This window comes from Haemorhous mexicanus, chromosome 23 (genome assembly GCF_027477595.1).
Source record: "Haemorhous mexicanus isolate bHaeMex1 chromosome 23, bHaeMex1.pri, whole genome shotgun sequence".
Taxonomy (NCBI): Eukaryota; Metazoa; Chordata; class Aves; order Passeriformes; family Fringillidae; genus Haemorhous; species Haemorhous mexicanus.
This window is the reverse complement of record NC_082363.1, coordinates 2,761,789-2,772,979: the sequence shown is the minus strand read 5'-3', so window position 1 is coordinate 2,772,979 and position 11,191 is coordinate 2,761,789. Positions and strand designations below refer to the sequence as shown.

The window sequence follows — 11,191 nt, the reverse complement described above, 5'->3', positions numbered from 1 at the left end:
AAGGTGAGGTGTTCCAGGCCAGAGTGGACTGTCCCCAGAGCTGGTGTCCCCAGCAGTGGGTCACCCACACCCCCAGCAGGACCAGGAGCACTGTGTCCCCCCTCTCTCTGGGGAAACTCTGGGGACAACAGCCCTGCTGAGGATGACCCACAGCTTCACCCTCCCCTCCTGCAGCCCCACAGGGAGCAGGCCCCCCCTGTGTCCACAGATGTCCCCACAGGGGAGTCCCCTCCCCCATCTTTCCCCTCCCCCCCAAACATAACCCCCCAATTTCATTAATTCCTGTTCTGGTTCTTTTTTTTTTTTTTTTTTTTTGTTCTCTTTTATTCTCTTTTTTTGGAAAGGGGCTGGGCTGGGGGGTTTCATTCCTTTTCCACACTGTGAGGCCGTGGCCCGCCCAGCTTCTCCAGGAACCACAATGCAGGATGGGGGGTGGCAACAACAGGGACAGGGGCAACTTTTTGTCCATTTTCTCCTCTTTTTTCTTTTTTTTTTTTTTTTCCCTTTTTTAATAAGGTACCAACTAGCTCTAGGGAGGCCTGGCCTGGCTGGGCAGCGAGGAAAATAAAAAAGCCCCAAAATTTGGGGGAAGGGGAGAAAAAAGGGGGGGGCTAAGTGTATAAGAGGCATATTTACACAGTATTAACATGCTGACAAAAAAGGTTACAATATTGATATCGTACAACATTGAGGGGAGAAATAATGGGGGGTAAAAAATAAGGGGACAGGGGGTAAAAATAATAGGGGGGGTAAAAAATAACAGAGGGGTTAAAAATTAATAAAAGGTAAATAAAACACCCTGAAAAAAAAACAACAAAAAACCCCAAAGAAACGCTGAGTTAAGGCTTAAAAAGTGTATAAAAAATAACACAGTTAATATCCAAAATGAACCAAAAAGTACAGAATATAGATGAGTTTGGGGGGAGTGCCCCCCGGCTCTATACAGGGGGTATGTACAGGCAGGCACAAGGCAAAGCAGGGGGACCCCCGAACCCCCCAAAACTGGGGTTGCGGAATGGGGGGGCTGTCACCAGGGGAACAGCTCTGCCCGCGGCTTCGCCCTCGAAAGGGACCCCAAAAGAACACAAAAAACCCCCAAAATGGTTAAAAATCAACCCCAAATGGAGGCGCTTGGGCCCAGAGTCTGTGGGGGGGTGGGGGGTGGTGGGACTTCCCCCCCCCCCCAGCTGCTTTTTGCTCCATCCACGGTTCGTTTTTGGGGTGAATTTCTGGTCTTTTTAGCAGCACCAAGTTCTTGGCCAATAAATATATATATATATATATTTGTATCCAAAAATGGGGGGTGGGGCCTGGCAGGGGGGACACCCCCAACCCCACTGCCCCCCCAAAGAAAACCAAACCGCAGAGATTCAAAGTGCTCTGAAACCGTCTTTGGATGTCACCAAACCTGCGGGAGCCGGGCAGGAGCACGGCCCGGGCGCGGCCCGCGGCGCTGGGGGTCTCCTCCTCCTCCTCCTCCTCCTCCTCCTCCTTCTCCTTCTCCTCTTCCTCCTCCTCATGCTGGGGGGGTCCTGTCCCCTCCCCGCTTAGATGAGGGAGATCCGTACGGGAATGCCGGGTGACTCCGTCCGCTGCGGCGAGTGCTGGCTGACCAGGTGCTCCACCACCGTGTGTTTGGACATGTGCTTCATCAGATAGGTCTCCTGTGGGGGGCACAGGGGTGAGCGGGGGGCTGGGGGCTGCGGGCAGCCCCTGGGGCATCCCCCGTGCTCACCGAGGTGTAGGCACGGCCGCACATGCTGCAGCAATAGGCCTTGGCGTGCTTGATGGCGTGTGCAGACAGGTGGATCTGCAGCGAGGCCGAGTCCGTGTACGCCCGGTAGCAGTTGGGGCACTTGTAGGGCTTGTCCTTGTTGTGCTGGCGCTGGTGGGACTGAGGGGACACAGGGAGTCAGGGGGGGACCACGGTGACCCCGTGCCCCCTGCCCCAGGTCCCCCCACACTGACCTGGAGGTTGGAGAGCTGGGTGAAGGCCTTCTCGCAGCCGGGGTGCGGGCACTTGTAGGGTCTGTCGCCGGTGTGGATTCTGGGGACACACACATTGTCACTGTCACCTCCCCTTCCACCACCAGGGACAGTGCCAGTCCCATCCACAGGGTCACACTGGAGTCACACAGCGACATCCGCGCCCCAGGAGGTGACAGGGGAGAAGATGGGGGTACATGAGGCTGAAAGATGGGGATTGGGAGAGGATGGAAGTGCTGGAAACTGAGTGTGGAGGAGATGGACTGGCATGCACGGACAGATGACATGGTGGGGTCAGCTGAAGGTGGTGGGTGCACGGGGGTGTGGTGGGGATGAAGAAAACTGGTGGGAAAAAGCACAGTGGAGATGGCTGAGCATGGTGTGGGCAATAAAGGTAATGAAGATGATGAGCACGGTGGCGATGGTGAATGTGGTCAGAAAGAAGATAGCGGAGACAATGGAGGTACCGGAGACTAGGAAGATGGTGGTGATGTTGAGCACAGTGGGGATAATGAAAGCTGTGGTGTCAGACTGGCATGGTGGGGATGATGAAGGCAGAGAAGATGATGAGCATGGAGGAACCCATGGAAGTGCTGAAAATGATGAGTGTGGTGGGGATAAAGGCAATGGGGACAGATAGTGTGGGGGGGAATCAATGAGCATAGCCGTAGTGACGAGTGTGGTGGAGACAATGAAGGTGCTGGAGATGATGGGGGCTGATGATGAAGGAGATGATGGCAGCAGGACCAACAAGCAGAGCAGGGCCATAAAAGATGTCAGGAAAGACTGGTGGGTGTGGGGTGCCCCTCCCTGGCCAGCAGGAACAAGTGTCCCCAGCCCCTCGGTGGGGCCCTCACCGGGTGTGCTGCTGGAGGTGGGAGAGCTGGCGGAAGGACTTCTCACAGTAGGAGCAGTGGTAGGGTTTGACGCCCAGGTGGATGCGCAGGTGCTGGGCCAGGTAGGAGGCATTGGCGAAGGACTTGGAGCAGTGGGGGCACTTGTGGGGCTTGGCCTCTGTGTGCGACTTGGAGTGGATCTGCATCTCCGACTTGGTGAAGAACGTCAAGGGGCAGACCTTACACCTGGAGGGTGTGGGGGAGAACCCCGCAGGGACCGGGCTGGGGTGGGGGGGCTCCCCGCCATCGCCCCCGGCCCCCACAGCGGGCGGGGGTGTGCCTACCTGTACGTCTTCCCCTCTTTGGCCGTCTCCCCTGAGGCCAGGATGGGGTAGGGCACCACCAGCACCGGCGGTCCCGAGGGGTTTTCCGCCTTGATCTTCTTCCGGCCCCGCTCAGCCTTGGGCGCTCCCAGCAAGCCGTGGCCCTGGATTGTCTTGATGGAGTCAAGGAGTGGGGGGCTGGTGATTCCTGAGATTAGGGTGGGCGAGGAGGCGATGAGGCGGCTCTGACTGGTGGAGGTGGGCGTCGAGGGGGTGGTGGTCCCTGTTCCCGGGCTGGATTCCGAGGTGCTGACGGCCGGTGCACGGGATGCCAGCCCCAACCCTGGTGGGCAACGGGACAGAGCATTAGTTCTGAGGGGACCCACATCCCCATCTGCCCCCCAGAGTGGCAGGACTAGTGGCAGTACCTGTGACGGTGCTGGTGGCCGGCCGGGCGTGCAGGGCCACGTCAGGCTGGGGCACGGCCTGGGGGTGCAGCCCCGGCACCTGCTGCAGCTTTGGCAGGGACATGATGGACTGGCTGCTCTCAGCGGGCGAGGGGGGCACCAGGAGGGGCTGCTGCGAGGCCACCGAGGTGGGAGGCAGGTGTGGGGGGCGGATCTTCTCCGCCATCAACTGCTCCTTGATTTTGTTGATCAGGACCAGGTTGTCCAGCTGAGGGGGGAGAAGGCAGATGGGTGGGTGAGGGCAGAGGAACTGGGATCCCTGGGACTCCCAGCCTCCCCCTCAGTGTTCTCCACATCCATTCATCCTCCCTCCTCCCCAGATCCTGGTGCAGGGGTCCTACCTGGCTGGGCATGGCGGGGGGGGGTGGCCAGAAGTAGGGGTTGTTGAAGCGAGGCTCCGCCATCCTGGGGAGAGAGGGGCCGGTTATGGGACATCGCTGGTTGCCACATGGTCCCCCCCGTCCTTCCATCTTGAACCCCCCCAAAACAATCACCCCCCCAAGAAGCAAGACCCATACTCTGAGCAAAGGCAGGGAGCTGGTGAGGGGGGCAGGACTGGGGAACCCCCTGAGCATCTTCCCCAGTGAAAACTTGGGGATACCAAGCACCTGCCTGCTCAAAGACCACAAAACACTAGAGTGCACTAGGACACTATTTGGAAAAGGAGGAAGCTGAAATTTGGGGGAAAGCCCCAAGTCTCCCAAGCTCTGGAAGTATTTTTCCCATCCAGGAAAGGATTAGAGGTGGATTGGACACTGCCATGGGAGAGGGCGAGCACAGTAGCACATTGAACCCAACAGCAATCCCAGCTGAATCCCCCTAAAATACCCCTCCAAAGCCAAGTGAAGTGCCTGTGACACCCAGGAGCAGCTCAACAGGAACACCGGGAACCAGCAGGGCTGGGATTTATGGAGACACTTGAAGGTGTTGGGAAAATTCATTCTAAATCCATCTTTGGGAAATGGGAAATAGCTGGAAGGAGGCAGCAGGAGGATGATACCAGCACAGCGGTCCATAGCATCACCAGGCATCACCACCCCAGCAAATCCCATTATGGGGCATGAGGGTAAGCAACTATAGGATCCTGATGGGATGTATGGGAGGGGGTCCCCCAGGAGCTCTGGCTCCAAAATAAACCAGGCCATGGCAAGGAATCCAGGAGAAACTAGAGCAATGCCTCCAGCAAAGTGCATCCCCAGAAGCTTTGGGGGTGGCAGGATTTGGGGATGATGGGCCTTCCCCCTCTTCCTCCTCACACTTGCTGCCCCAGGTTTCAAACACACTCTGAGCTCCCCATAGGCAGATGGGTGGCACCCAGACAAAGGCAACCCTGGTCCCACCAGAATGTAGCATCCCAGCAGCTACCCCAGCCTGAAGTAGCTGCGGGATGGACCATGCCCATTTTGGGAGGAAACCAAGGCAGGGAGGAAGGAACCACCTGCCCCTTGCACTACAGAGCAGGCTGGCACAGGACGAGGTGCGTTCCAGGGTATCAAGGAATGGGAGCAATTTCTCACGGCAGACCTCAACACCACAGAGTGTCCAGGACACCACCCAGGCACCAACTTTGGGAATTCCCCTTCCCAGTCTTGAACCATTCCAGGTCACCTCCCACTGCTCAAGCACCAAATTTTAGGGTTTTGAAGTGATAGCAGGTCCGGAGTGGCACAGGGGGAGCCACAGAACAGGAATTCACTGGGGATGTTAAATGCACCTTCCCATGCACGGACGCAGCCGCTGCCAGCTATTTTGTGTAATTATATATGTACCCACAGGCCGCCCACAGCATGCATTTACCCACTGGCTACGTGTGTGTGTGTGTGTATATATACACACATATGTAAGATCTCTTGGGATGATGGGCACGGGATGAGGGATGCAGGTGCCAGCATGAGGGGCTGGACACCAGGAACCAGGGACAAAAGCAGAGCTGGCAGCAGGGAATCCCTTGTATAGAGACAGGCAGGGAGCAGGAGCTCCGGCAGGAGGGCTGTGAGCCCCCTAGGCATTGACCAAGCACCCCGGCACCAATCTCCCACCCCAGAGCAGCCGTGGGAAAACAGGAAACTGGAGCTATGATTAGAAAAGGGTTTTTTGGAGCTGATCCCCCATCTCAGCAGGTGCCCCGTGACCTCTGTCCTTCCCATCCGTCCATCTGTCCATCCTTCTCCCTGTCCCGACAGCATGCCGGGCTCCAGTGGAGCCGGCAGCAGCACCCAGAGGGATCAAAGCCACCAGCGTGGCCCCCGAACCATCACCAGGACACAGCACCAAGCCCTACATCAGTCCCAGGATCCTTCCTGCAAAGCTGGAGCGGGCTGGAAAGGCACAAAGGGTATTTTGGGGAGAAAAGCACAAATATCACGTGTTTCCCCACCCCCACCTGAGGAGGGCTTACTAAAGAAATGAGAAATTATTTGCAAAACCACCACACTCAGAGCTGGATGAACAAGAGGGAAGAAATGATCGGCGTTGCCAAAATAATTATAAAAATTCCTGTTCCTGTCCCGATTTAATGTTACAAATTGTGCAGTGTTTCGTCGGGAGCGGCGTCCCCTTCTCTGGGGCTGGGAAACGGAGTGGGAGGGGGAAGAAGGCAGATGGAAAAAAAAGTATATATATAAAAACTCCCTTTTTCTCTATTCTCAGCTAACTATGAAAAATGGAAGCTGACATGCAGCAAAGGTGGAAAAAAAAGAAAATCCATTAAAATGGAAATTATGAAGGGTAGGGAATGCTGCGGCACGTCTCCCCCCGGCTCTGCAGGGCACGGGGGGTGGTAGGGCTCTCTGTGCCCCCCCAGTTTTTTGGCTGGGCAGGGGGTAACATCTGTTGGGTAACATCTCCAGTGGCGTGGGGTCCTGTGGTCCAAACCATGGTGGGAAGAGCCCCTGACATCCTCCACAGGCACCAGATTTGGCTGCTGAGGGGTTGTCGAAGGTTATCCCCAGGGACAAGGTGGGTGCCCAAAGCATGGTGGAGACCCCAAGCAGTCCAGCCAGAGGAGAGGGATGTGGGAAGAGCAAGCAGGAAGATGCACAGAGCCCCAAAACCATGGGCTGAAACCCAAATTCCCCAGAACAGCACAGTACCCGGCATCACCGCTCAGCCGGGCCAAGGGGGGAAGCAGCAGCACCCTAAAGAGAGACCAAAAGCCTCCTGGCCTCCGCACCCACGGGGAGGGAAGAGCGGGAGAAGCCGGCAAGCCAGGGCTGGGGGTGGCAAGGGGAGAGCAGGGGCGGTGGCAGCGAGGGGGCGGCGGTGCCGGGGCCGTCGGGGTCGGCGGTGGTTGGTACTCACAGGGTGGCCTCTGGAGCCAGGTGGGCGCAGCTGCCTGGGGAGACGTGTCGCTGAGGCTCCAGATTGATGGGAGGTAGATGATGGCACGGGTGGGCACGAGCTCACTAGAGCCTTCCAACTTCCTACCCAACTGCCGCTAAGTCAAGCTACAGTTCTCTAGGGAACGCCTCTACCTTGGCAGCCCTCTCTGTCTCGCCTTCGCTGAAATAAAAAGAAACAAGAGATTTCTTTTCACGCCACCGCCGAGAGAAAAGGGGCAGCTCCCAGGGACCGGTGAGCGACCACCAACCTGGTACAGCCTGAAAGTGGGGGGTCTGGGAGGAGAGGGGAGGGATTTGGGGTGATCAGAGCAGCACTTGGTAGCTACACGTGTCCTCGACCAAGCAAGACACCGAGTTTGGTGTCCCCGAGTATCCCAGCAAGAGCATCAGGGCAGAGGTCCCACCCCCCATGCCAAGCGGCGAGTGCAGGAAAGCCGGCGGCGGCCAGAGACGGCGCACTGGGGAGAACCGAGCCGGGGCATGGATGTACCCTGAGCGTGCCCACCGAAATCCCAGCACGACCTTCCCAACACAGCCCAGACCAGGGATGGTCCCTGGGCCGGGGAACCCAGCTCTGCCTTCCACCATGCCTCAGTTTCCCCCCCAAAACACAAGGCCGTGGCCCCTGTTCCCTCTAAAGAACAAGTTTCCCTGGGGTTCACCTGGAGCAGGAGGAGTTTTGGAGGGAAAGCAAGTGACCATCCACAAAACCTGCGTCCCAAAGCCACCAGGGTAGGAACCAGCATCTAGCACCATCCTCAGGGAATGCACATCCCTCCTGCCCAGACTGTCCTCATCCAGGAAGGACTCACCCCAAGGCGAAGGGGCAGAAGGCAGGCACGGCTGCAAAGCGGGAACGCCAGGCAAGCCCCCTGTGGCTCGGGGAGGGGGTGGCCTGCACGCCACAAGAATTCACCCAAGATGGAACCAATTAAGCCCCCGGCTTCCGCCCCCCGAAGGGCCCTGGGCTGGGGCTTCTCCTTCTGCATTTCCAGCAAAACCAACCCAAAATGAGCCCCCAGCCTGGACTGAGGGTCCCTGTGCAGGAAAAGGGGTGCACAGGGCAGGGTGAGGAACCAAGCACCAGTGGCAAGCGGGAGGGGAGGCAAAGCCACACTGGAGACCCCCACACGGTGCCCAACTCAGGGGTGCAGGAGGGGGGACCAGGGTGGCAACACTCCCAAAAGATGGGGGCCAAGGCAGTGTGACCCCAAATCCACAGTTTGGGTCCAGTGACCCAGCAGAAGGGACACAGGGACAGTCCACAGGGAGACCCAGAGCCCATGAGGTGACACACCAGCCACAGGGCACACATGCCCCACAAAACACACCACTCCCCAGCCTGAGGGGTCCTGCTCCCCCAGACCTCAAATACACCCACCCCCCCACCAAAGAGACCAGCCAGGCACCCTGCAAGGCAAAGGCAGCACCACAAATCAGCCTGGGGCAAATGCCCAGCCCCAGCAGCACAGGGAGGGGGGGGGGGGGGGTTCACTCCTGGGTTACAGCACACAGGGAAACCGAGGCACAGGCAGGGGATCACCCTGAGGAGGGAGTGAGAACACCGAATCCAACATGCACTTGTCCTGACATCGCGCCCAATGACCAAAAATCCACATTTTTAAGGGAAAAAGCAGAAGGTGGGGGGGTTGAGGGTGAACGTTATTATTTTATGCATATAAAGGCACATTACTTAAAAGGGAAATATCAAGGGGTCATACATACGCTGGGAGTGGGGTCCCCTCCCTGCAGAGGGGGTAGGCAAGGAGTCTCTCACACCCCCAAAATACCCCAAAAAAACACCATGCCCCCGCTTATATAGAAATATATATATACACATATAATACCTGGATTCTGATGTGCATATATATATTATTTTCATAAGCACACACATAATCACATGCATGCACACCGTTGCATTAGATGCTATTTTAAGCTGTAAATGTATAAAAGCAGGGTTTTTTTTTTCCTCCCTATGATCCCCTTGATCCAGCCATCATGCCCACCTCTGCGAGTACTGGCGTTGCTTCCCCTTATCCGCGTCCATCTCCAGCTCTAGCTGAGACCGGGTGCTGCACGTGGGGCGTTTTTCTACGGGGGGACAAGGAGGAGGACAACTTCACACACCCCGAACCCCCCGCCAGCCCCCGGCGCGCGAGATCCCACAGCGGAGGAACAAAAGCGAAGCGGCTCCGACCTACCCGACCCGTGGGAACGTGGGGTTTTGCCTGAAAATAGAGAGAAAACAACAAAAAAAAAAAAAAAAAAGGAAAATAAAAACAAAACAAAAAAATAAAAAATAGTGGGTTTTTTTTATAGCCCCGCTCACCCCCGAGCTGTTGGGAAAGCTGAGGGATGGGGAGCTGGCTGGAAAACTGGGGGTGAAATCCATCCCCTTGCCCTGGACCCTCCGCCTCTCGGCAAATCGCACGCCGTGAGGGACTTAAAAAACTTTTTTACCTCTCTGCTAAAATATCACTTTATAATCTCAAAGGCCTCGGGCTCGAAGCCGCTTTCACCTGCTCCATCCTCCCCAGGTTAAAAAACCCGGCTGCTATCCGAAGGACCGCAGGCTTGGGGGGGGAAAATAACCCAACAAGGAGTATCCTCCAACCTTGAAGGGAGAAAAAGAAATCAAAATCATCAAATTCATCATTCCTAGGTTCAAATCCATCACTGTGGCCATGCCGGCTCTAAGCTCCCCCCCCAGGCCCCCCGACGTGGCCGGGAGATTATGGATGTATAAATAGTATATGGCTAAATATATGTTGGAGAGGGACAGACAGACCTCTGGGACACAGCCACAGAAATTTGGGTCCCTCGCTAAAGCTGCCGCATTCCTGCCAAAAACGCCATGAAAAAAATATCTCCCCCCTCCATTAGACCTTCCAGCCAGCGAGACCACTTTTCTAGACAAAACCAGTTAATGCAGAAAACAGCGAAGAAAAGGAGGAAAAGAGGAAGGAGAAAAGGAATAAAAATGGTGAAAATTATAATAATGGTGATTATGATGATGGTAATGATAATATTCAGCCCCTGCGCTGCTTCTGCCACCTCCTGTAAGCAAAAAAAGTCAAAAAAAAAAAGCCAAGAATGCATTAAAAAAGCAAACCCCCCCCCCCCAAAACATGCAACATCCACAAAAATAGGTACGTTCGGCTGCAATTAACTTTTCCATTAGACCATCCAGAGGGAAAGAAAAAGGGAAAATCCTGGTAAATGGGTATTTTCCTCGATGTCCCCCCCCCCCCCCTTTTCCCCCTTTTTTTCTCTCTCTTTTCCTTCTTCTTCCTGCTTGGAGGGGGGTTGGTGGAATAATGATGATAATAATGAAAAAAAGAGGTGGAAAAAGGCGAAGTTTGGTTAAGTGAAGTTGAAATCCTCAACCTGGGAGGGGATTTGCGGGGGGGGGGGGGAGGTTTGCCAGACAAAAAGGCCGGGGGATGGGGGTGGAAGGGGGGGTTTGGGGAAGGGGGGGTGGGCCGGCTGGGTGCTCCCCCCACCCCCCCTCCATCCGCCGCCTCTCCCACATTCTCAGACGTTTTTATTAAAATTCGCAGACAAAAGGCAAACAAAAATGGCAGCCCCGGCTTATTTTTAAAACGCTAGGACGGGGACGCCATGTTCTGCAGGGCTGAGGGGAGGGGGAAGGGGGGGTGAGGGGGAAAAAAGGAGGGAAATTTTTTTAAAATATTGATTTAGATGAAAAATGAATAAAAAGCAGCGCGGGGGCGGGGGGGGAAGGGGGGAGTGTGTGAAGGTCCCCCTTTTCCCGCTCGCCCCCGGGGTGAGGGGGGTTACGGGGGGTTTTGAGGTGTTTTGGAGAGGGAACGGGGGGTGGAAAGGGAGGGATGAGGGATATAAAAAAAAAAAAAATAAAGCGGGGGGGGGGGAGGTAAAAAAAAAAAGACACTTCCTATACCGACAGCCATGGTGCCCCGCCGTCCCGCCGGCTCCGCCGCACGGAGGAAGATGGAGCCCCGCGCCGCCCCCCCGCCGCCGCCCCCGCCTCCGGCCCGCCCGGCCCCGCCGCCGCCACCGCCCGCCCAGGGACGGGCTGGGCTGAGCTGGCTGGGGCACCCCGGCCCAAAGGGCTCCCCGGGGCCCGCAGCCCCCCGAAACCGCCGCAGCCCCAGGAGAGCTCCGCGAAGCTCCGCAGCCCCGGTTCCCTCAGCCCCGGGAACGGTCCCCGGTGTCGTCCCCGGTGTCCGCAGCCCCGCAAGCCCTCTTGGCTCCCC

General features: G+C 56.7%; 1 protein-coding gene across 6 annotated transcripts; it reads right to left on the bottom strand.

Annotated features, from left to right (window-relative positions):
- Window positions 1-291: 291 nt before the first annotated feature.
- Window positions 292-10,944, bottom strand: ZNF362 (zinc finger protein 362). Of its 6 annotated transcripts, none has more exons than XM_059866399.1 (10): window positions 10,876-10,944; window positions 9,155-9,181; window positions 8,960-9,044; window positions 3,954-4,017; window positions 3,574-3,820; window positions 3,167-3,488; window positions 2,844-3,068; window positions 1,969-2,047; window positions 1,736-1,894; window positions 292-1,664 (listed from the first exon to the last, which is right to left on the bottom strand). In XM_059866399.1, exons 1-10 carry the CDS (start codon window positions 10,883-10,885, stop codon window positions 1,548-1,550), a joined length of 1,335 nt encoding a protein of 444 aa, XP_059722382.1. In that variant the 5' UTR covers window positions 10,886-10,944; the 3' UTR covers window positions 292-1,547. The 6 variants fall into 6 exon arrangements, with proteins under 6 accessions (XP_059722382.1, XP_059722384.1, XP_059722387.1 ...); XM_059866401.1 differs by lacking the exon at window positions 9,155-9,181 and adding an exon at window positions 6,913-7,113 and having other exon boundaries at window positions 10,876-10,932; XM_059866404.1 differs by having other exon boundaries at window positions 2,844-3,034; window positions 10,876-10,900.
- Between the last annotated feature and the right edge of the window lie 247 nt (window positions 10,945-11,191).

What these genes read in the sequence shown, in the direction of transcription:
- ZNF362 (XM_059866399.1), bottom strand. An exon ending in CCCACGTTCCCACGGGTCGG is followed by an intron (nt 9,045 to 9,154) that starts GTAGGTCGGAGC and finishes GTCCCCCCGTAG; the next exon opens with AAAAACGCCCCACGTGCAGC. An exon ending in CCCAGCTCTCCAACCTCCAG is followed by an intron (nt 1,895 to 1,968) that starts GTCAGTGTGGGG and finishes GTGTCCCCTCAG; the next exon opens with TCCCACCAGCGCCAGCACAA.